The sequence below is a fragment of the Otolemur garnettii genome, unplaced genomic scaffold, assembly GCF_000181295.1.
Source record: "Otolemur garnettii isolate 467f Iridium unplaced genomic scaffold, OtoGar3 scaffold00044, whole genome shotgun sequence".
NCBI lineage: Eukaryota > Metazoa > Chordata > Mammalia > Primates > Galagidae > Otolemur > Otolemur garnettii.
Window position 1 is genome coordinate 10,791,731 of NW_003852439.1, and position 23,366 is coordinate 10,815,096.

Genomic DNA, 23,366 nt, shown 5'->3' on the forward strand with positions numbered 1-23,366 from the left:
CCGGGCTGGGGATTCGAACCCGCCACCTTAGGTGTACGTGGCTGGCGCCTTAGCCGGTTGAGCTATAGGTGCCAAGCCCATTACCTTAATTTTTAGTATATTTACTTGTAGATTCATATATACATATAGTTTATATAGTTCATATAGTTTAACTTTACATAGTTTAGTTATTAATGGTTAGTACAACAACTCTCAAAATTCCTAGATGTCACCCCCTGCCAGCTGCTGGGCACAGATGCTCCACCAGCCCCTGAACTGCCCCATACGACCACAAGGGGGCGGAGAAGCACACAGTGGCCTCACCTTGTGAGGGTCAGAAGACATGAAGCTGTTGCACTCCAGGAAGAAAGGGGCCTCAGGGAGCAGCTCATATAAGAACACGCGAGTGTCACCCTGAGGGGGTTGAGGGGAGCAGTGTCAGTCCTCCACAACTTTAATATCCCCACCTCCTCTCACCTGCCGCCCATCCTCCAGCCCACCTTGCCAGTAAGGAGTACCAGGCCTGTGTCTGGGTCGTAGTTGGGCAGCAGAGTTGAGGGGGCCACATCAAGTCCTAACACTGCTAAGGGGCCGCCTGCCAGGGCCTCAGCCGCATAGAGAAGCAGCTGGCGCTCACTTTGGCTGCAAAGGAGGGTCAGGGGCAGAGTGGGTCCTTAGAGCTGGAGGGATAAGGGCAGGGCCCTTCCCAATCTGCCATCAAAGCATCTGCCCATCTCTCAGGCCCTTCCAGCCAGCCTAGTTCTGTTTCCTGGGCTTCACTTAGGCCACTTAAGGCTTGGGCTCCTTATAGCAAAGCCTGGCTCTCATCCCTTTCTCTCCCAACCCACTCATCCACTCACCCACCCACCCATCCATCCATTCACATGCCTATATCCATCTATCCACTTATCTTCTCATTCATCCATTCCTCTACCCACTCAACCATCCAACAAGGGGCATTGACAAGTTCTGCAAGCCTGAAAATGGCAGCCCCTGAGTCCTCACCTGTCAAAGCCAGATACCAGCAAACAGCGACCATCACACACCCAAACAACACGGGCTCCACGGCCTCCCTCGGGCCCTAGGCCTTCCTGTTGAGAGATATATCACATGAAGCTCAGCCAGGGACTCCCAACAGGTCTGAAGGCCACCCCCAGCCCACATTTACTCACCTGCAGGGGCTCAGGGGCACGCCGGGGCTCATAGACCCGTACCCGCCCATCCCTGCAGACAGTGGCCAGCTGCTGCCCATCAGGACTCCAGGCCAGGCCAAAGATCTGAGGACAGGAGGGAACATGAGACACAGTCTCTCACCTCATGGCTGGGGCCCTACCTCTGCAGATGTTCTACCTGGTCTTGGTGGCCCTGCAGCCTAAGCTGCTCAGCTCCAGCCTGAAGATCCCAGATGCGAACGGTGAGGTCATAGGAAGAGGAGGCCAGCACATCGGCTGCCAGCGGATGGAAGCATAGGGAGTAAATCTTCTCTGTGTGGCCTGGCAGAGAGGCATGGGGTGACAGTAAGCCCTCAGAAGCCAGTGCCCATGCCTCTGTCCCCATCCTGGGCCCACCTGACCTGTGAGCACAGTCTCAGGTGTGGTAAGCACTTCTTCCAGGCCCTTCAAGGGCACCCGCCACAGTCGGATCCTGGCATCCTCGCTGGCTGCAGAGAGCGGCAGCTTATCACTGCAGGGCCCATTCAGGCCCCAAGACCCTTCCTCAACCAGGCACCCAGCCTCCTTACCCACAGCAAGGCGGTAAGGGTCAAAAGGGTCCCAGGCCAGATCAGTCACAGCTGCCCCGTTCTGCAGTGTGGGCAGCGCTGTGTCGGGCAGGCGGCCAGGCTTCTGCAGCTGTAAGAGGTGACCCCACCGGGCAGTCCATTAGTGCCAGGCAGGAGAGCCAGTCCCCAGGGGATGTGGGACAAGCAGTGCGCCTGGCTCCTGCCCTCTGCAGCAGATGCCCCCAATGCTGCATGGCCCAAGCTCTCTGCCTTAGCCATCTTGTGTTCTAAGCCCAAGTGTCAACCATGAGGCCCCAGAAAGTGAAAGGGTAGCAGCGTGAATTGGTGGGAACAGCTTAGGCTTGGGGTTTAGGTGGCCTGGGTTTGAATCCCACCTCTACCACTTACACATGTGACCCAGGCAGGTTACTAAACCTCTTTGTGCCTCTTCATCTGTAAAATGGGGAGAAGAATGGCACTCTAGTGGGGCGGCTTGGAGGATTATAGGACAGGCTGGGTAGGTGCTTGGCACACAGTTTGTGTTCAGTGAGCTGGATGCAGGTGGCTAATGCCCTCAGCACCCTTGATGCCTGCAGGAAGCAGCAACCCTGGCAGGGTGGGGGCCCTCACCTCAAGCACTGCCACCTGGCCACCGCTGCTGAGCAGGGGAACAGCCACACGCAGCCGATTAGCACAGAAGCCGTTGCTCTCGCCAGGCGTGGTGAGGTTGAGCCCTTTGAGGTTGGTGATGTGGCTGTCTCGGTGCAGGACAGTGCCCTGAGCATGGCGGAACTTGGAACTAGGACCTGGAGGTGGCAGGGACAGGGAGCCTCATGTAAGAACATTGTCCTGGGCGGTGCCTGTGGCTCAAAAGGGTAGGGCACCAGCCCCATATGCCAGCCCTGGCCAAATAAATGAATAGATAAATAAAAAGAACATTGTCCCACCCGACCCTGTGCTGCAGGCCTGGCTGCCAGTGCCCCTCACCACAAGTGGGTACATAGCATGGGCCTGGAAATAATGCCTGGACACAAGACCTTTGCTCTCCAGAGGGATCTCAGAGGAACCTGGGAGCTCCATGGTTGACATCAGGAAACCAGTGGTCCCAGAACCCTCCCATCTGCAGGAGAGGCTTGGCAGCCCTGCTTCAGCCCACGAGGGGAGCCACGAGTCTAGATGAGTGGTGATGCCCTGGGTGAGGCCTCCCCTCAGGGTGGAGCAAGAGAGGGCTAGAGCACAGAGGAGGGTGTTGAGGATGGGGCAGCTCCTATAATAGGGGGTGAGCTCTACATTTGACCCACTTACCTAGCAGGCTCTGCAATGACCTCTGGCTGGAGCTGGTCCCAATGCCGCTGGTGCTGGAGTGAGAGGGCCCCAGGCTGGAGGGTGTGGAGGGTGAGGTCAGCGAGCTGGGAGGTGAGGAGAAGCCCTCCTAGGGGAAAGCGCAGGTGAGTAGGCAAGCCCCTGGGCATGCTGGCCAAGGTGTGAGGGGACAAGGAGGTGCTAGGTGACTCCATGGCCATCACTCTGGGCCCATCCTAGGGCTGTGGAACTTTAGGTGGGCACAAACCCCAGCTTTAGGGGAAAGACAAGAAGGCCAGCTGAACTTCAGGGCCTAGGACAGCAGGTGGCAAGGCCAGCTCCCCACCTTTCACGAAGATGTGCTAGCATTTCAAGAGCGTCAAAAATCTAGATTTTTAATGTGAAAAGTCTTGCTTTTTAGGTGTTTGCTCAATTCAGAAAATACTGTTAAGTTCCTTTCTAACATTTCATGTGTTTCTGTCTCTGCTACCGAGGCTGTTGGATAGACGAACACTGCAGCATCCATAGGAGACAAGGTTAGCCCTGATACTCACACTTGGGTCTATGTCATCCACAGGTGGCTCCCAAGGCTGGGGTTCATCAGCTGGGGGCTCTGCAGGGGGCACCAGGCAGGATGTAAAGCTGGGCCAGGGCCGGCGGGCTGGGTTGAGGCTGACCTTCTGTACCTGTGGGGAGACTGGCAACTGAGGCCACGGTGGGCACAGGCTGCCAAATTGGGAGGGAGCCCCAGGGTGGGGGGCAGGGCAGGGTTGGAGACACAAGTAGGCCCAGTTAAGCTAGTGCACAGCCACTGGGGACTGCCAGGCCTGGTGTGGGCCAGGACTGCTAGGCCTTGGCCTACCTGCTGGCTGCTCCCAGCCCACCAAGTGTGGGAGTCCGAGGCAGGCACACAGCCTGCGGTGTCTGGAAATAGGTCCTCATGAAACTCCATAGCCTGGTGGCAGACAGACAGATGGCCAGTAAGGCCCGGGCCCCCCACTTCCCAGCCACCTTCCTCCAACCCCAGACCCCCTCACCTTGCGGGGCACATGGTAGCTGATGGGCACAATGGCTATGTCGCTCAGCTGTAGGATGCGGAGCACCTCGCAGCCCATGACGGCCAATGCCCGCCGGGGCACAAGGGCTGCTCCACGGAGCACACTCTCCAGAACACACTGTGTCACTGTTGAGGATATCAGAGGGGAATAGGCAAGGTGGGCTGTGGGAGGGCCGGGGGAAGGCTGAGAGGACCTCAACCAGGCGAGGCCTACCTGGGCTCAGTGCCGGCTGCTGTGGGGCCACCTCGTAGCAGTACAGTTGACTCTCACCCTGCAACAGGCCCAGCCTGAGCTCCATGTGCTGCCTAACCCCTGGCAGCCTGGGTCGCCCAGGTCTGGCCCCAGCTCCCTCCAGCCCTCCACCAAGACCTGAGCCACAAAACCCAATAGAAGTCTGTAGATTGCTTATATGTGCCAAGCTGAGCCCAGGGTAGCATCAGCTGTGCATGAGCATTTATGGAGTCGCATATGTGCTAATGCTGCTCTGTTCTCAGCCTGCTTCTGGGAAGCCAATGTGCTGGGGGAATTATAGTCACCTCGGCTGCACCTGTACAGACACAGAGGCCCTGGCAGGAGGCCGCTCACCTGGCCATCACGAGACTGGGGAAGCAGCCTGCCTGCCCTGTCTAGTTCTTCCTCTCCCTAGGGCACAGCACATACAGGCACCAGCCCCAGGGGCTGGGCCATGGGTGGTAGACATAGGTGGGCCCCAGCTTCTGGCTCACCTTTCCTGCCAGTACCAGGAGCCTGGAGTCTGGGTCCAGCAGGGGCACCAGAGACCTGGAGAGAGAGGGCCAGGTGGCAATGGCAGATGAGGGGTGGCAGGAGGACTGAGAGCCCTAAGACCCTAGGCAGGAGTTCCAGACAGTGCCCCAGTGACCAGGAGCTCTCAGCCCCTCCCAGTGCATCCAGCCTAGTTCCCAGGACCCTCAGCCTCCTCTCTATGTATTGCCAAGAACCCAGGTAGGGCATACCCCCCAGCCCAGTGGCTCCTGCCCCATGGACCTCCACCTGCGCATCTCTGTTTTTTAGTTTTATTTTACAGTTTTAAAACAGAGTCTTACTTTGCTAACATTGCTGGGGAAGGTGAGGAGGATGCTGCTCCAACCAGGGAGGCCCCCACCCCACCCAGCACCCCCACCCAGTGCTGCCTATGAGCAAGTGGGTTCCAGATTTGCACCAAGATTTTGGGGCATCTACTCAGTTGCCCCATACTCCTTGGGCCTCAATGATATGGTAGAGACTCAAGAACTCCTGCTGAGGCTCGGTGGCTAGGGTGCCAGCCACATACCCTGGGGCTGGCGGGTTCGAACCTAGCCCAGGCCTGCTGAACAATGACAACTACAACAAAAAAATAGCCGAGCATTATGATGGGTACCTGTAGTCTTAGCTACTTGGGAGGCCAGAGAATTGCTTAAGCCCAAGAGTTTGAGGTTGCTGTGAGCTTGCTGAAGGCAATCCTGTCTCAAAAAAAATTAAACAACTCCTGCTGACTCAAAGTCCCTGAGCCCTGACACTCTGCTTGGCTCAGCTTCAGCCCCTCCCTGTCACTGCCTAGTTATCACACCTCCCATCCCAGGGCCCTGTGGTGGCCCCTTTTCAGCCCCCCACCTATCTAAGAGCTACCTTCCAGCTTCTGAGGTGGGTGGGGGCCCAGAAGAACTCTGACAGACGCCTTCTTCTGCTTCTGTTTCTTGCTTCTGGTCTTGGCTTCTTATCTCTGAACCCCTGCTCTAGCCCTGACAGTCACCCTCAAACAGAACCCTAGTGCCACTGTGGTCATGGAGTGAGAGGTCACCCAACTATAGCAGCTGCCTCTATCCCTCACATAGGTGACAAAGGAGCCAGCCTTGCCCCTGCCCCATTCTCTCTCTGCCAGCTGCCCACCTACCCTCCCCACCCTGCCAGGAGCCATAGTGGGCTGGGAAGCTGGGTGGGGTCCTGAGTGTCTCCACAACTTCCTGAAGTGCCCTGGGCTGGTCACCTGTGAGTAACGCAGGCCCTCAATTAGTGCGGGCCTGCTAGGGTGGGCCAGACTGGCACTGCCCTTCTCAGCTCAGCCTGACCACTGCCTGCTACAGCAGAGAGAGTGGGTGGGGGACAAAAGTGCTGTGTGACCTGGGATGCCCTCTATATTGACACTGGCTCCCAGAAGGAGGATTCCTTCAGTAGCTCTAACAGGGCTTTCATTCACTTATTCATTCACAATCATTTATTCCTTTGATAAGCTGGTCTATGCCCAGCCCTTGGCTGAACCTGCAGGTATAACGAGAGAAAAACTTAACAGACTCCACACAGAGCTTAAGTTGCTCACAGTTTAATGTGAGAGAGAGACACAATCCCACAGATCAACACATAAAGGAGAACATGAAGCTCTGAGAACACGAAGCTGGGGCAGGGGACTTGGGCCCTGGCTAGACCACGAGGGATAGGAGTGCTCCCTATGGAGAAATCAAACACACCACAGGGAGAGAGTTCTAGAGAAAGCAGCATATGCAAAGGTCTGGCAACAGGTGAGCACATAGTCTATTTGAGGAACCAGAAGGATGACATGCCTAGTGGCCTGGGCAGTGAGGATGAAGAGCTGAGGCTTGGGACAGGATGGTCAGAAGCCAGATGGAAAAGGGCCTGCTGCATCACGGGTGAGTTCTGTCTCCAGAAGTCAGGCAACAAAAAGCTTAATGGTATGTTTTAGGCAAAGGGGGATAGGAACCAGATTGGTACCAAGTAGAGATCATACTGGCTGCTACATGGGGACAGGGTGAAAGGAGAGGGAGCAGGTGTGGCTCCAGGCAGAGGTTGAGAGCAAGAGGGCTGCACAGGGAGGAGCCCTCTGCTGCCCTGGTGGGGACTGTGGAACAAGCACCGATGGTGGCCAGCCTCCCTCATCCAGCTCCACTGGCCACCAGCTGGCCCACTGACTCAGGTACTGGGGTGAGGGCAGGAAGTCAGGGAGGGCAGGGCTGGCTCCTCTGACAGGTCAGGCCAGTCTTCCTCGCCTCAAGCAGAGCCATCTGGGCAGCTCCTCCAGGCAGGAGCATCCTGCCTGCCATAGCACAGGCCAGGGAAAGGGGTCATGGCACCAAGTCCCAAGGGTTGGTCAACAGCTGGCACAGGCCTCTTTAAGAGAGCTGAACTGGGGTGGCACCTGTGACTCAGTGGGTAGGGCGCCAGCCCCATATACCAAGGGTGGTGGGTTCAAACCCAGCCCCGGCCAAACTGCAACAAAAAAATAGCTGGGCGTTGTGGTGGGTGCCTGTAGTCCTAGCTACTCTGGAGGCTGAGGCAAGAAAATCGCCTAAGCCCAGAAGCTGGAGGTTACTGTGAGCTGTGTGATGCCATGACACTCTACTGAGGGCAATAAAGTGAGACTCTGTCTCTACAAAAAAAAAAGAGAGAGAGAGAGAGAGAGAGCGCGCGCGCGCGCCGAACTGGGTCTGGGTCCAGAACATTGGACATGAGCCCAGACTGGCAAAGGGCCAGTGGCGGTATCAGATGGTGCCAGCACCTCTCTTGCCATAGCTTGGGCCCCTGCCCAGACTGAAGACTGCCCCTGAAAGGAGAGGACAACTGTGGCACTCACTGGGTGGCATGAGGGGACTTCCAGCCCCCTGAACATCCCTGCCTACTACCCCAGCACTGTTGCAATGAGCATGCAATGATAGCACCAAGAGTGTGCTGGCTTCACACAGAAGCCGCCAGACTCTTCCCACTTTCCCCTCTAGCACCTTTCTCTCCCGTTAGGGTCCCTTCTCACCAACCCAGACAGCCTGTCATTGCCCACAGTCCAAAGCATAGTCCAGGTGTCTTGGATCTGTTCCTGTCACGTAGGCTGGGCAGTTGGGCCCTTGGACCTCACCCACACTCCTTAGTTCCCTTCCTCCACAGAGATTGCTAGTAACCAAATTCTAAGGGAGTGATGGAAAGATTGGGCAGACTGGGGTCCTAGGTCCTCTGCCCTTGAGCCTCTGGGTGAACAGCACCTATGTAAACACAAAGCATGGGATCAAGGAAGGGTGAACACATTAGGGAGGTGGGGGGGGTCTCTCCACCTGCAAGAACTGGCCACAGAAGTGAGAAGCAAGAGCTCTCACATCAGGAAGTCCTGTTCCTTGGACAAAGTTAAGCTGGAGGCTCTGGAAGCCCCTCCCAGGCCCCGGGCATCTGTGGACACTTCTGAGGGCCTCGGAGGACACATGGCCCAAGGGAAGAGGCATAGGAAAAGCTTGACAAACAGCCATTTGACACTGATGGCAAACTCAGATGCTTCTGGAGCCAGGCAGGAAACTGGAGTTAGTGAAGAGCCTGGCGTGGGACAAGAGGGAGAGGCGGGGACTTGGGTGACCTGTGAGCCTAAGCCTTGGCCAGAGGAGGTAGCTGTCACTCAGCCCCAGATGAAAGTTCCTGTTCAAGGCAAGCTGGGAAGCCCCATTTATTATTATTATTTTTTTTAATTTGAGACAGAGCCTCAAGCTGTCACACTGGGTAGAGTGCTGTGGCATCACAGCTCACAGCAACCTCCAACTCCTGGGCTCAAGCAATTCTTTTGCCTCTGCCTCCCACCCAGCTGGGACTACAGGTGCCCAGCACAATACCCGGCTATTTTTTCGTTGCAGCCGTCATTGTTGTTTGGTGGGCCTGGGCTGGATTCGAACCCACCAGCTCAGGTGTATGTGGCTGGCGCCTTAGCCTCTTGAGCCATAGGCACTGAGCCGGAGGCTCCATTTAAAAGTGAAATCACCTAATGTTGTAATGTTAGCAATGCCTTCAAAGTTTTAAAGACTCCCAGCACTTAGGGAGTCCAAGGCTGGAGGATGACTTGAGGACAGGAGTTTGACATCAGCCTGGGCAACATAAGTGAGATCCAGTTTCTAAAAAAATTTTTTTAGGACTGAGCATGGTGGCTCACGCCTGTTATCCTAGCACTTTGGGAGGCTGAAGTGGGTGGATTGCTTGAACTCAGGAGTTTAAAAGCCGCCTAAGCTAGAACGTGTCTCTAAAAATAGCTGGGCATGTGGCAGGTGCCTGTAGTCCCAGCTACTCAGGAGGCTGAGGCAAGAGGACTGCTTGAGGTTCAGCACCTGTAGCTCAAGCAGCTAAGGCGCCAGCCACATACACCTGAGCGGGCAGGTTAGAATCCAGCCCAGGCCTCCCAAACAACAATGACAACTACAACCAACAAGTAGCCGGCGTTGTGGCAGGCGCCTGTAGTCCCAGCTACTTGGGAGGTAGAGGCAGGAGAATCGCTTGAGCCCAAGAGTTGGAGGTTGCTGTGAGCTATCACACCACGGCACTCTACCCAGGGCAACAGCCTGAGACTCGTCTCAAAAAAAAAAAAATAAAAATAAAAATTGCCAAGCATTGTAGTGGGCACCTGTAGTCTCAGGAGGCTAAGGCAAGAGAATCACTTGAGCCCAAGAGTTTGAGGTTGCAGTGAGCTATGACACCACAGCTCTCTACTGGAGGCAACAAAGTGAAACTCTATCTCAAAAATAAATAAATAAATACATACATACATAAAATAACCAGGCACACACCTAAAGTCCTAGTTACTTTGGAGGCTGGGGCAGGATTGTTTCACTTGAGCCCAAGAGTTCAAGGCTGCAGTGAGTTATGATTGAGCCATTGTACTCTGGCCTGACTGACAAAATGAAACATCTCTTTAACAAACAAAAAAACCTGGCCAGACACAGTGGCTTATGCTTGTAATACTAACACTCTGGGAGGCCAAGGTGGGTGGATTCCTTAAGCTTAGGAGCTTGAGACCAGTGTGAGCAAGAGTGAGACCCTGTCTCTACTAAAAATAGAAAAACTAGTTGAGCACTGTGGTGGGAGCCTGTTGTCCCAGCTACTTGTGAGACTGAGGAAAGAGGACCTCTTGAGCCCAGGAGTTTGAGGTTGCAGTGAGCTAGGTTGATGCCATGGCACTATAGTCTCAAAAAACAAACAGGGCGGTGCCTGGGGCTCAGTGGGTAGGGCGCCGGCCCCATGTACTGGGGTGGCAGGTTCAAACCCAGCCCCAGCCAAACTGCAACAAAAAATAGCCAGGTGTTGCAGCAGGTGCCTGTAGTCCCAGCTACTCAGGAGGCTGAGGCAAAAGAATTGCCTAAACCCAGGAGTTGGAGGTTGCTGTGAGCTGTGTGACTCCACGGCACTCTACAGAGGGCGATAAACTGAGACTCTGTCTCTACAAAAAACAAACAAACAAACAAACATAGCCGAGCGTTGTGGTGGATGCCTGTAGTCTCAGCTACTCTGGAGGCTGAGGCAAGAGAATCGCTTAAGCCCAAGAGTTGCTATGAGCTGTGACACCACAGCACTCTACTGAGGGTGACATAATAAGACTCTGTTTCAAAAATAAAAACAAAAATAAACCCCAACCAAACAAAAACCCAAAAGAACTCTTCATCATATAGGCTACACTAAAAGTCCTGTAGAGCCAGCTCTGATCTAGAAGCAGAGGTTCAAAAGCCATGCTCTACATATGTGTATACTAGGAAGTGTGTGAGGTGTGGACTTTGCCTGTCCTAGAAAGAAACCCCGTAGGGAGAAGGGCCCAGGAAGGGACATTTATAAGGGGGGTGTTGAAGATAGACTGTACTTAGCCCCTGACAACGGCTAGACACAGAGGCCATCCTGCCTTTTGAAGGCAACTGAGTCCTCCAAAGACTACACAACCTTCCAGCTGGTGTGGCCCAACCTCCAGGGACAAGCCTTCAGGGCCCCTAAAGACCAGAGCTGGCGCAGCCAAAGGCTTTGGCTGCATGCCGGATTGGAGGGGGTGCTGGTGTCTGAGGGCTCTCCGGAAGTCAGGAGCTGAGCTGGGTCCCCAAAGGCTGAGGCATGACTCTGACCACAAACACGGAGGGGGAGGGAGGAAGAACATTTTCCTGGAATCCTTCAAGGCAGGGGATTTTTCTGGACTAATCCAGCCACTGGCACCCGCCTGGCTGCCCAATCAAGGGCCACTGTCAACTGCAGCCCAGGCCCCACCCACTGATGGTTACCTCCCTTCCATTCTGGGCTCCAAGTTGCCAGTAACTATGGGGCTGAGGCAGACCCTCAATGCTCTTCCTATCTCAGTCCTTTCACCTAAAATGTGGGGTGAGGGGCTCCAGTGATGCTCTCAACCCTGAAGGCTGTCATGGCTAAAAGGGGCCCAAAGAGATTTGGCATTACAGTTTGTACTTAGCAAGCTCTTGAGAAGGCTTTGTGTGGGCTGCTCATGAGTTTTCTGAAATTGGGATTAGCCACCAACAATAACACACTGAGGGATTTCACCTAAAACTGATTTCCAGCTTCTCTTGAAAAATCTGCAGCTCTGGCAGGCTGGGGCTGGTCATGAGGGCTGAGTCTTCTCACCTTCCCCACTCCCCGCACCCCACCCCCTTTCTAGGTCTCCATGGACTCTGGGGGCTGTTTCTTGCATTTAAGTCACCTGCCTAGTTCTGCACAACTGTCGCTTGCCTTTTACACAAAAAAGCAGAACCATGCCCGGTGTTACACAGGAAACTAGTGCGGGAAGACTGGATCCCGGGACTCCCAAGTAGGTCGCACAGGGTCCCTCCCTCCTGCCCAGATCGGGGGTCAGCAGGGTGAGGTTCTGGCTGCCTGGCCAGGAGCCCCTCGCTCAGAAGGGGCTGGGTCTCCACACGTCTCCACCTCGACCAATGGGGAGGGACCCCGCCCCCATCGGCGGTGGCCCCGCCCCCTCAGCATTAAAAGCGCTACTACCCACCTCCTGTGAGCCGACTCAGGAGCCCGAGCCCGGGGGGAGACACGGACGAGGCTGCCTTGGGACCCAGGACCCACGACCCCCTCGGGCCCGGCCGCCCGGTAAGAACTGAGGCCGTTACCCGCCCTGCTCCCATCCCTTCACCGCGGCATCCCGGTGAGTCTCTGCGGTACTGGGGGGGCTGCGGGCAGGGATAGGGCACCATGGCCAGGCTGTGCACACGCGCGCCATCCACGCGCGGAACCCTGTCGCGCGCTCACGCATTCGCCGGCAGGACCGTGACACGATCACCTGGGCCCACTGGGACTCACGGTCTGCAGGCCCAGTTCACTCCTCCCCCGGCTGTTCTGGGGAGCCAGCAGCCCTGTAGCCGGCTGCGCTGGTGTGTACAGTGAGCCGGTGAGGCTTGAGCAGACAAAATAAACACCCCCCCACACTTTGCTTCCGCCTCCTAGCCTGGGCCCTCCCGGCATGACCAGTTTTATGAATCAAACCTCTTTCAGGGGATAGCCAAGCTGTGGTCTTGGGTTACTTTTCGTGGGGTTGGACAGCCTAGTGTCCCTGTCCAGAAGGGCTGCCTGCGGTACTCAGACCCTTGTCACTCAACAAAGCAGGGGGCCACAGATATGCAGACCTGGGGAGGGGTTGGGGGATGGCTGTAGGTATCTGATGTCCCACCCCTCCAAGTGGGGGTCACACCTTGGCTGAGCAGGGCATTTAGTGTTCCAGGTATCAGGGCACCCCATCTCTGCCTCTGCCAGGGAAGGGGCTTTGCTTGGCCTGCAAACCTAATGGCCTAGAGCCAGCCTAGTCCTTTGTGTCCCTGGGCTGGCAGTGCTGGAGCCTTAGGACTGCTGAGGTCTCCTGTGGTCACTGGCAGGCCAGATGATTGGTGCCAACCATTCTGCCTCACCCCCGTTCGTTAACGATTACCACACCAGGGTCGCTGACCGCCTTTCCTACTGTGGCCCAGGGGTGGAGTCCAAAGCATGGAGGGTGGAAGAAGACGCCCTGAGGATCTAGGTGTACCCCTGCTTGTCTTTGCACCAAAGGCAAGTAAGGCTCTGGAGAGAAGCGCCAGAACCTAGAGGCCCCCACCCAGGTCAGAGACAGCTTCCAGGCCTGGGTACTGGAAAAAATCTTAAAGGTCTGTTTTCAGTAGGCTGGACTTCTAGTGTTGGGGGCATAGAGGGATGGTCAGGCTGCTGCCCCCTGAGCAGTGTCCATTAGAGCCAGCCCAGTGGGCAGTTAAGTCTAGTATGGGCCTGGCTAACAGCAAACCCCAGAAGAACTGGGACAGACGGTGGGCAGATAGGGAGCAGTCCCCTGAGTTTGCTGTCTTCTCCCAGGGGAGTCAGCCCCAGAGCTTCTGTAAACAGAGTGTCAGAGGCAGGAAGAAGCCTCTGGCAATGAACAGCACAGCTGGATTCCCTCCAGACCATTATCTCGCCTCTCCTGGGTCCTCAGAGGGAGGATGAGCACACACGTGCCAGCCTAGGGGCCTGGGCACTGCCTGTCCCCACCTCCCCCAGCCTGCTGCTGCTGTACATTAGAATAGCCACCCTGAGACCTGTGGGTCAGAAAGTCAGATGGGGGTGGGGTGGGGAAATGGTGTCCCAGGGGATTTGCCCAGATAACACTGCTCTTTCTGTACTCTGTAAATGGGGGAAGGAGTTTTGACACAAGGAGCCCCTCAACTGTCCTAACCTGTGCTCTCCCCAGGGTGCTTGGGTTCATAGCTCCTTTTTCCCATTACTGACACCCCTATGATAGCCCTGGAGGAGTTAGGACAAGTCCCAAGTAAACTAAGTCTTTGTGGGGGCTAATAAATGGATCCCACCCCTGGGATGGGCAGCCCCTACCTCAGCCAAAGAGGTAGCCCTCCTCTCTGCTCATCCCTGATTGCTGGAAGGCCCTGTGCTCATGGGAAGAGCAGTAAGGCCACCAAACTGGGTTAGTGACCCCCTCCTGGAGGGGTCTCCTTCCTGGAGCCCTCCTCAGTCTCCTTAGAGTCCCTCCCTGAGCCAGGGAGCCCAAGGCTCTGTGCTGCCAAGAAAACCAGCTCCCCTCACTGCTGTGGAATTTGCGTGAGTTCTTGGAGAGGGGGGAGGGCGTGTATGTGCCGGCAGGAGTGTGGCCCAGTGGGTGAATCTGGTGTGGGTGTGTCTGTGTGCGCGTGACTGGAGCAGGGCTGTGTCTTTGGGGGCAGGCAGGGGTGTCTGGGGAGCCTGTGTGCAGGGGGAGGGGCCGGGCCGCAGCCTCCTTCCCTTTTATCGGTTTCCACATTCCAGAGGCAGCCAGATTGCTTTCCCTCAGCTCCTGGCCGCAGCCTCCCTACTTTTCCTCATTCCAGCCCCCCCTCCACCCCCTGACTGGAGGAGGCTGCCTCTGGCCACCTTGGTTTGGGGGCTGGGGGTAGGCGAGGGGCCAGCTCTTCTCCAAGGTTGGGGACGGCCCCCACCAGACTCCTGGGGAATGCAATAAGGCTCTAACATTCCTCAGAGGCTGCCTGAGAGATTTAATTAAGAAGGGAGCTAGTGTGCACTGGGAAGGAGCTGGGGCAGCCATTGGGGCCCTACTGGCCTTGGGCCCTGACCCCAGCTGGGCAGTGTGGGACAGGGTTGTGGCTCAGTGACCAGGGATCTGCTGTGCCTCCCCAGATTAATCCCACCTGCCTGTTGATCACATACCCCAGGAAGGGCCAAGAACCCTGGGTGGCTGGGGCCACTCCCTTCTCAGTCCCCTGGGCCCAGGGGCCTTGAGACTGGCAGCCTCCCTTTGTGACTAAGGTGTTCTTCTGGTAGTTCAGGGTTAATTGCAGGGCTAGCGACTTACTAGATAGGTGCTTGGCACAGGGTGGGGACAGGGCCAAGCTCTGATGGCATCACACTTGCCACTTGCCAACAGTGGCATCTAAACTGGCCTCTTTCTAGTTGGACCACAGCCACCACATAGCTTCCAGGGCCACAGGTGTCCTTCCCCAACAGGTGGCACCTCTCTTGACTGAAATGGCACGTCCTGCTGCCCTGAGGGCTCACTTGAGCTGTGGAACTGGCCTTAGTCACTGGTCTCCTTGCCCTGGGCTGACAGGTCTGGCAGCTGCCAGGTCACCCACAGTGCCACTGAAGAAACCCACCTGGGTGGAGAGATGAGGAGGAGGAAGGCCCAGCTCTTGCTCTTTTCCCAGCCCTGCCAGTTGGGGAGATGAGCTGACATCCTAACTGTCCCCCTTTGCAATCCTCCCTGGCTGAGCAGAGGAGAGTATTCACCTAGGGAGCCTTTTTCAAAATACAGTCCTGCCTGGGCCTCACCCCCTACCCAAATTCTTATTATCGGTAATGTTTCCTGGGTGATTCTGGTGTAGCACTTTGGTTGAGAAACCCATAGGGTCACAGGTGGGAAATGGAAGCCCGAGAAGGGAGGGAGCTTGGGTGAGTGGGTGAGGCTGCAGAGTGTGTGTCAGACTGACTCTTGGCTGGGGCATTATCTATAAACACAGCCAGCTTGGAATGGGGGATGAAGCAAGACCAAAAAGCTGAAACCAGTAGGGACCCCCAGCTTAATCACTAGCCAGAGCCACAGGCCCCTTACCTGGAGAGAGGGCCTACCCAGAGCAACCTCCAAGGAACTTGAGGCCCAGCCCTCTCTGCCTGTGAGGCCCTGAACAAAGACCCCTGACCTCTCTGCCCTTCTGGACCAGGAACTGCTATGTCCCAGGGAAGGGAAGATGGGGTGGACCCAGCCTGGGCCCTGAGCCTTCTCGGACACGTCAGCGAAACTGGAGCCAGCCGTCCTGGCCGCCGGCACAGTCCCGCCTGCCTGGAGGGGGTTGGCAGACTCCCGGGCCTGGGCCACTGCCAGGCCTGGCCGGCTGCATGGAGAACACGGAGCCCAGGCGGGCCAGCCCTGGGAACCAGGCCCAGAACTCAGGTCTACCCAGGTCTGCACAGGAGGGCTATACGGGCCTCTGGCTGGGTGTCTAAGAACATCACCCTCCCGCTGGGCACACAGCTTTCCCCAGGAGCAGTGAGAGGCACCGGCCCAGGGCTGGTGTGGACATCTGGGTACCAACCTGCGATGCCACCCCCTGCCCTATCTCTGTCTGACCCTGCACATGTGTGTGAGCGCCCACAAGTGTGTCGCATACTCAGGAGTGGGTGGGTCCTCCTGAGAGTTGACATGACAAATGCTCTTCGTCTTCCTTACTCATAGGGCTCCTCCCTAAGGTCACATGCTGAAGGGGCCTTGCCAAGAGATAACTCACCCCTGACGTCTCCACCACCTGAGGGTGAAGGACAGCCTCAGTTCAGAGGCCTTGACCCTGTCCATGTAAGCCTGGTCCAAAGCCTCTACCACTGTGGTACCCTCACCTGTGAGCATGTTGGAGCTCTGGTTTTACTGGTGACACTGCAGCAGCTACTGTTTACTGACCACTTAGCATGTGCTCCAAGTACAAACCAAATCCCTCCTGAGAAACAGCCGTGATAATTAGCCCCCACTACACAGATGCGAACCAGCGGGGGTAGCCGGGAGGCTGTAAGCCCTAGTGGTCGGACCCTGACACCCCATGCCAGCTACTGCCTTGGAGATAGAAAGTCTTGGCCATAGCACCTGTGACCTGCCTCTCCACCACACTGTGGGCTGAGATGGAGACCCTGCACCCTAGCTCTTGCCCTCTTGCCCCTAGCATCCCTGAAGCACAGGGCTGCCTCCAGAACTCTCCCTACATCCTGGCTCAATGGATCAAATAGATTACCAAAGCTAGGCCCCTGGTCCTGCCAGAGCCACTGTGATCTTAGGCAGCACAGGGCACAGCAACCCCAGCAATGACACCAGATGAGACCCCCCCTCCACTCTGTGCACACACCAAGTGTGCCTAGTCTCTGGATGCTTCCCAGGACTTTTTTTTTTTTTTTTTGAGACAGAGCCTCAAGCTGTTCCCCTGGGTAGAGTGCTATGGCTTCACTGCTCACAGCAACCTTCAACTCCTGGGCCACCAACAACCGCCACCTTAGGTGTATGTGGCTGGTGCTGAGCCGCTTCCCAGGACCTCTTAAAGGAACTTCCTCATTTACAAACAAACACAATGGGGCTGGGTGAGATAGCTCGCACCTATAATCTAGCACTCTGGGAGGCCAAGGCAGGTAGATCACTTAAGCTTAGTAGTTCAAGACCAGCCTGGCTTGGCGCCTGTGGCTCAACTGGCTAAGGCGCCAGCCACATACACCTGAGGTGGCGGGTTCGAATCCTCAGCCCGGACCCGCCAAACAACAATGACGGCTGCAACCAAAAAATAGCCGGGTGTTGTGGCGGGCGCCTGTGGTCCCAGCTACTTGGGAAGGTGGAGGCAGGAGACTCGCTTGAGCCCAGGAGTTGGAGGTTGCTGTGAGCGTGATGCCATGGCACTCTACCCAGGGGGATAGCTTGAGGCTCCGTCTCAAAAAAAAAAAGACCAGCCTGAGCTACTGTGAGACCCCATCTCTAAAAATAGCTGGGAGTGGTGGTGGGTGCCTCTAGTCCCAGCTACTTGGGAGGCTGAGGCAAGAGCATGGCTCGAATCCAGGAGTTAGAGGTTGAGCTATGATGCCATGGCACTCTACCCAGGGTGACAGAGTGAGACTTTGTCTCAAAAAAAAAAAAAAAACCCACTGGTTGAGACATAAGAGCAACTTGTTTCCACTTAGAAGGATGCACTCATCAGTCCTTCCCCCAAAGAGCCTGCTATTCCGACCTCCTGAGCTTTCCTCAGGTCTGGCCTGGGTTTCCTCCGCTGTTACCTGCCAGCCCTCCTCCCCGCCCGCCTGTCCATATAAGCCTTCTGCACAGACAGGCATTACTGGGGGCTGCCAGAGCCCAGGAGTCCATCCTGGACCCTGTCTTAAAAGTATTTAAAGAAAATAAAACATTGTTTTATGAGGAAAAAAAAAATCCAGAACAACAAAACACTACAATTGCAGAGGGGGAGAGGTTTAGGTTTCTTTATGCCAATTTTGCAGGTGAAAAACTAAGGCTCGGTTGAGAAAGGACTTGGGAGTCTATGTAGGTGCCTCTGTCTCCTGCCACCTTGGCTGCCTGTCGCCTCTGCCCTCTCTGGGTTCCTCCCCGGGGCTATCTGATCTCTTGGTGCCAGGAGCCCCATGGCAAAGCCCCCAAGGTGCCTGCCTGTGGCTGCAAACTCAGGGGGTTTTCCTAAGCCCCAGCACTGCCTCCTGCCTCCTCACCTTGCTGGTTGGGGTGGAATCAGCCTGCATCTCAAGGGTAGGAAGTTAGGCTCACTGCTAGCTGCTGGGGGGTCTCCTCAGCCTACAACCCCCATCCCTCTCCCCACCCATTTGGAGGCCCATTCGCCAGCCAGCTTGTGGCCCATAGGTTCCTTCACCCCTTCTAAAGACTTTGCTAATTAAAGGCCCAACAGATGATGAAGCCTAGAGTGTATAGCTGTCTTCTGCCTCAGTGTAGAGTAGTCAGCATACCCCTAGGCTCCTGTGGGCCAGCCTGAACACCCAGCCTATCAATGCCAAGTATGTCCCATGCATCCTCCCCCTGCAGCCCTGAAATGTACCAGATTCACAGATGAAGAAACCAAGGTGCTGAGAGTAAAGCAGCTGCCTGTGGCCTCACAGCTTGGATACCTCTGAGTCCAGGCTGCCTGCCTGGAATGAGAGTTTTTAACTGACTTTCCACAAGGCCCATGGGGAGCTGAGGCCACAATGGTGGCCAGGCTGACCACGTGCAGGGTCCAATCCCACCCTGGAGCCTGGCTGCTCCCTTCCTGACCCCATCCTGGCCCCACTGGGAGGGCTGATTCAGGGGGAGGTACCCTCACCCTCCACTTGGACGGAGAGTGGGTGGGGGTCACTCACAGCCCACATCTGGAAGCCAGGCCACACCCCTATCCTCTGAGTCAGTAAGGGTGGAGCAGGTCCTATAAGGGAGAAGGCAGGGTGAACCTTTGGTCATCGGACCGTGCAGGGTTGGTGCCAGCAGGGCCAGGAGGGATTACATGAGGGTCTGCCTTTCACTCAACAGAGACAAGCTAAGTAGGTTCTAGGGACTCCTGGAGCAAAGGCAGACAGAGTCTTGCCTAGGTAGCTAAGACTGTGCAACACCAGAGGGGCCCCACTGGGATCAAGGAGAACTTCCCAACTAGCCTCTGAAGGGTGTTCATCATTAATGGGGAAGTTTGGGATCAGAGGCTCCTGGGGAGATTACCCTCCCCTGGCTGAGGGGTGCTGCGGGTGAGCAGGGCCTACAAGGACCCTCTCACCTCTAGTTCATGTCAGGTACCTGGGTGACAAGGCCTCTTCCCTTTACCTTGAGCTGGCCCCAGACCTCAGTGGCTAGCTCACCAGGGACTTCTTATCTAATGTGTCCTAGATCAACTGCCCCTCCTCACATTCCAGGGCCCCTCCTCAAGCCTGGGGCAGTGGGGCAGAAGCAGGCTGGGTGAGGGGTCGTGTTACCTGGGTTGGCCAGTATGGGTAAGTGGGGGAGGAAAGGAGAAGCCAGGCTCCAGTACAAAAGGCCCTTGTGCAAGCCCAGCCACAGATGCCTGGAGGGGGAGGGGTGGCTGCCACAGGGCAGGACACATCCCAGGAACAGGCTAGCATCCCACCTGAGGCTTAGAGACTCCGTGGAGCACCAAAGTTGAGGGCTGCTCCTGGATTATGGTGATGGTGGCAAGCTATGGCCCCCTTGAGTCTTGGGCAGTGACCCCTGAGAGCCGGAGCCCAGAATGGCTAGAGGGTTTCCCTCCTCTACTGCATCTCAACGCCACAGGCCTCATCATAGGTGGCAGGATCTGGGCTCTGGCTCAGACTCACTGGCGCTGCAATGGGCACCTCCATACACCCCGCTTTCTCCTGTCACCCCGGAGCAATGAGAATAGTTTCCTCTGGAAGTGGCTGATGGGGGTATGAAGGTGACTGAATATGTAGTGGGCACTGGCATGTAGGAGGGATGTGGTGCTGCTGTTGCTCATCTGTCTTGGCACCCAGCCTGGGCAGACCCCAAGAAATACTAGATGACTGAATCTGCAGAGCTTTCCCAGGCCCGTACTGCCTCTAGGGCAACCGTGCAACCCGTGTCCTGCCACCTGAGCCCTCTTAACTCTAGTCATCAGTCTCAAGAGACAGGGGAACTGAAGAGAAGGTCCCTGCCTCCCTAATCCATACTCCCGCCAATGGCTGCAGTGGCCTCTACCCACTTGATCATGAACTTTCTGGCTGACCATATCCTGGCGAGACTACAGCCCCCGTCCTGGGCAGGTCTAACTTCACAAGTGGAAAAACACTGATCCCATAGTTTCCATGTGAAGTCTTCCCGCTGTGGTCTCTCTTCCTTTAGAGGAAGAGCCGTGGAGCATGGCAGCTGGGGCCAGCAGCCTGGGCAGCCAGCTTCTCTGCTTACGCGCCTGGCTGCCCTGTCTCTCTCAGATGCTGCAAGGAGGGGCTGCCACTCCAGGACTTATAGCTCTCTCTCCCTTTCCCTGTCCATTGTGCCAGTGGGCAGCTGAGGGACCTGCCACTGAGGCAGAAGCAGGAGGGCCTGGGGTTCTGGAGGAGAGCACACTAGCTGGGCATTGTACTACTGAATACTTGTGACAGCTGACATCATATGGTTAAAGTCACATAGCCAGGGAATGACAGGACTGGGTCAGGACCTAGGACCTGGGGCCCTAACTCGTACCTAGTAGGCCCTTTTGCACTGGGTGTGTGTATGTGTGTATGTGATAAATTCTCTCTGGGCCCTTGATGCACAGTCTAATCTCAGCCTTCTCTCTGCCCCCAGGGATAGAAGATGCCCTCCAGGATCCCCTGGCCACCAGTGCCCCTGCTGCTGTTCCTGCTGCTAGCCTTTGGACCCAGAGTGCAGGGCTGCCCTTCTGGTTGCCAGTGCAGCCAGCCACAGACAGTCTTCTGCACTGCCCGCCAAGGAACCACAGTGCCCCAAGATGTGCCACTTGACACAGTGGGCCTGTATGTCTTTGAGAATGGCATTACTACACTTGATGCAGACAGCTTTGCCGGCCTGCCAAACCTCCAGCTCCTGGACCTGTCACAGAACCAGATCACCAGCCTGCCTGGTGGGGTCTTCCAGCCACTTGCCAACCTCAGCAACCTGGATCTAACTGCCAACAGGCTGCGCGAGATCACCAATGAGACCTTCCGAGGCCTGCGGCGCCTTGAGCGTCTCTACCTGGGCAAGAACTGTATCCGCCACATCCAGCCTGGTGCCTTTGATGCACTTGACCGCCTCCTGGAGCTCAAATTGCAAGACAATGAACTGCAGCTGCTGCCCCCACTGCGCCTGCCCCGCCTGCTGCTGCTGGACCTTAGCCACAATAGCCTCCTGGCCCTGGAGCCAGGTGTCCTGGATACCCCCAATGTGGAAGCACTGCGGCTAGCTGGCCTGGGGCTGCAGCAGCTAGATGAGGAGCTCTTCAGTCACCTGCGCAACCTCCATGATCTGGATGTGGCTGACAACCACCTGGAGCAGGTGCCTCCAGTGATTCGAGGACTGAGGGGCCTGACGCGCCTGAGGCTGGCTGGCAACACCCACATTGCCCAACTGCGGCCAGAGGACCTGGCTGGCCTGGCCGCCCTGCAGGAGCTGGACCTGAGCAACTTGAACCTGCAGGCCCTGCCAAGCGACCTCTCAGGTCTCTTTCCCCGCCTGCGGCTCCTGGCAGCTGCCCGCAATCCCTTCAACTGCGTGTGTCCTTTGAGCTGGTTTGGCCCTTGGGTGCGTGAGAGCCATGTCACACTGGCCAGCCCTGAGGAGACACGTTGCCACTTCCCGCCAAAGAATGCTGGCCGGCTCCTCCTGGAGCTTGACTATGCTGACTTTGGCTGCCCAGCCACCACCACCACGGCCACAGCACCCACCACAAGGCCTGCAGCACGGGAGCCCACCCTCTTGCCATCTAGCTTGGCTCCCACATGGCTAAGCCCCACAGAGCCAGTCACTGAGGCCCTGAGCCCACCAACCACTGCTCTGCCAACTGTGGGGCCTGCCCCCAAGCCCCAGGACTGCCCACCATCCATGTGCCTCAATGGGGGCACCTGCCACCTGGGGGTGCAATACCACCTGGAGTGCCTGTGCCCCAAAGGCTTCACGGGCCTATACTGTGAGAGTCAGGTGGAGCCAGGGCTGTGGCCCAGCCCCACACCAGCCACCCCAAGGCCACCCCAGCCCCCACCCCTTGGCATTGAGCCAGTGAGCCCCACCTCCTTGCGTGTGGGGTTACAGCGCTACCTGCAGGGTAGCACCGTGCAGCTCAGGAGCCTCCGCCTCACCTACCGGAACCTGTCAGGCCCTGACAAGCGGCTGGTGACACTGCGGCTGCCTGCCTCACTCTCTGAGTACACTGTCACCCAGCTGCGACCCAATGCCACCTACTCCATCTGTGTCATGCCCCTGGGGCCTGGGCGAGTACCTGAGGGTGAGGAGGCCTGCGGGGAGGCACGCACCCCTCCAGCCATCCGCTCCAACCACGCCCCAGTTACCCAGGCCCGTGAGGGTAACCTCCCGCTCCTCATCGCACCTGCCCTGGCCGCTGTGCTCCTGGCTGCCCTGGCTGCTGCGGGTGCAGCCTACTGTGTCCGGCGAGGGCGGGCTGTGGCGGCAGCAGCTCAGGACAAAGGAAAGGTGGGGCCAGGAGCTGGGCCCCTGGAGTTGGAGGGGGTGAAGGCCCCTTTGGAGTCAGACCCAAAGGCACCTGAGGGCGGTGGGGAGGCCCTGCCCAGTGGGCCTGAGTGTGAGGTGCCGTTAATGGGCTACCCAGGGCCCAGCCTCCAGGGGCCTATGCACTCGAAGCCCTATGTCTAAGCTAGGGAGACACAAGCAGCTGGGGGCCAGGCTCTCACCAGGGAGCTGGCCAGCGTCCTCCGGCTACCATGACAAGAAGTTCTCAGTCCCTACAGAGGGACAAGTGCAGGGTGAGACTAAGTAATGCAACTAGTCCCTGCAACTCTCTGGACCTCAGTCTCCTCATCTGTGAGATGCTGTGACCCAGGAATGCCTGTGAGGATGGTGTCTGCCCATCTCTGCGCCATGTGCCATCCTGAGTGCAGGTGTGGAGGGCCCTGCCATGTGCTGGTAACACAGGCCAGGGTCCTGCGGGGTTCCCCCAGCCCAAGGAGACTCTGGGGCCAGTGAAGGAAGACCCCAGAAAGAGAGCAGAGGGGGACGGGGTATAGGACAGGGCCATGTGTCTCAAGCCTCAGCCCCAGGAAGCGAAGGAACAGAAGAAACTGGAAAGGAAGATGCTTTGCTTTGGTTGTTTTGTTTTTAAAAAATATATTTATAAGAGATCCTTTCCCATTTATTTTGGGAAAGTATTTTTCAAACTCAGAGATAAGGACTTTGGTTTTTATAAGACAAATGATGATATGAAGGCCTTTTGTAAGAAAAATAAAAAATGAAATGAAATAAGTGTGTTTCTCTGGCTCAGCCACAGGGCACATGGCTGGAGGGACAGCCTTGCTGTGGGCAGGCTGGTGGCTGGGCCCCCTGCCCACCACCCTGTTGGCTTTGGAGCTGCTGCCCAGGGTTGTACCTAGAAGGGTGG

At 56.7% G+C, this 23,366-nt stretch overlaps 2 protein-coding genes across 3 annotated transcripts in view; one reads left to right on the plus strand and one right to left on the minus strand.

Moving 5' to 3' along the window:
* The window catches only part of LOC100959657 (coronin-7), a 68,139-nt gene that overhangs the window by 3,579 nt on the left and 41,194 nt on the right, over positions 1 to 23,366 (minus strand). Inside the window, exons 12-25 of the mRNA XM_023513748.1 lie at positions 4,785 to 4,839; positions 4,273 to 4,330; positions 4,039 to 4,184; positions 3,864 to 3,956; positions 3,556 to 3,687; positions 3,005 to 3,131; positions 2,330 to 2,505; positions 1,721 to 1,829; positions 1,553 to 1,639; positions 1,330 to 1,472; positions 1,152 to 1,256; positions 985 to 1,070; positions 480 to 621; positions 304 to 393 (exon numbers count right to left, since the gene is read on the minus strand). Coding sequence (XP_023369516.1) covers positions 304 to 393; positions 480 to 621; positions 985 to 1,070; positions 1,152 to 1,256; positions 1,330 to 1,472; positions 1,553 to 1,639; positions 1,721 to 1,829; positions 2,330 to 2,505; positions 3,005 to 3,131; positions 3,556 to 3,687; positions 3,864 to 3,956; positions 4,039 to 4,184; positions 4,273 to 4,330; positions 4,785 to 4,839 — 1,549 coding nt within the window. The remainder of the gene's footprint in view (positions 1 to 303; positions 394 to 479; positions 622 to 984; positions 1,071 to 1,151; positions 1,257 to 1,329; positions 1,473 to 1,552; positions 1,640 to 1,720; positions 1,830 to 2,329; positions 2,506 to 3,004; positions 3,132 to 3,555; positions 3,688 to 3,863; positions 3,957 to 4,038; positions 4,185 to 4,272; positions 4,331 to 4,784; positions 4,840 to 23,366) is intronic.
* On the plus strand, positions 11,824 to 23,227 carry VASN (vasorin). 2 transcript variants are annotated; one of them, XM_023513743.1, is made up of 3 exons: positions 11,824 to 11,950; positions 16,007 to 16,123; positions 20,585 to 23,227. In XM_023513743.1, the coding sequence occupies exon 3, from the start codon at positions 20,594 to 20,596 to the stop codon at positions 22,622 to 22,624; it is 2,031 nt and encodes a 676-aa protein (XP_023369511.1). In that variant the 5' UTR covers positions 11,824 to 11,950; positions 16,007 to 16,123; positions 20,585 to 20,593; the 3' UTR covers positions 22,625 to 23,227. The 2 variants fall into 2 exon arrangements, with proteins under 2 accessions (XP_023369511.1, XP_003790884.1); XM_003790836.3 differs by lacking the exon at positions 16,007 to 16,123.

What these genes read in the sequence shown, in the direction of transcription:
- VASN (XM_023513743.1), top strand. Translation starts at nt 20,594, where the DNA reads ATGCCCTCCAGGATCCCCTGGCCACCAGTGCCCCTGCTGCTGTTCCTG.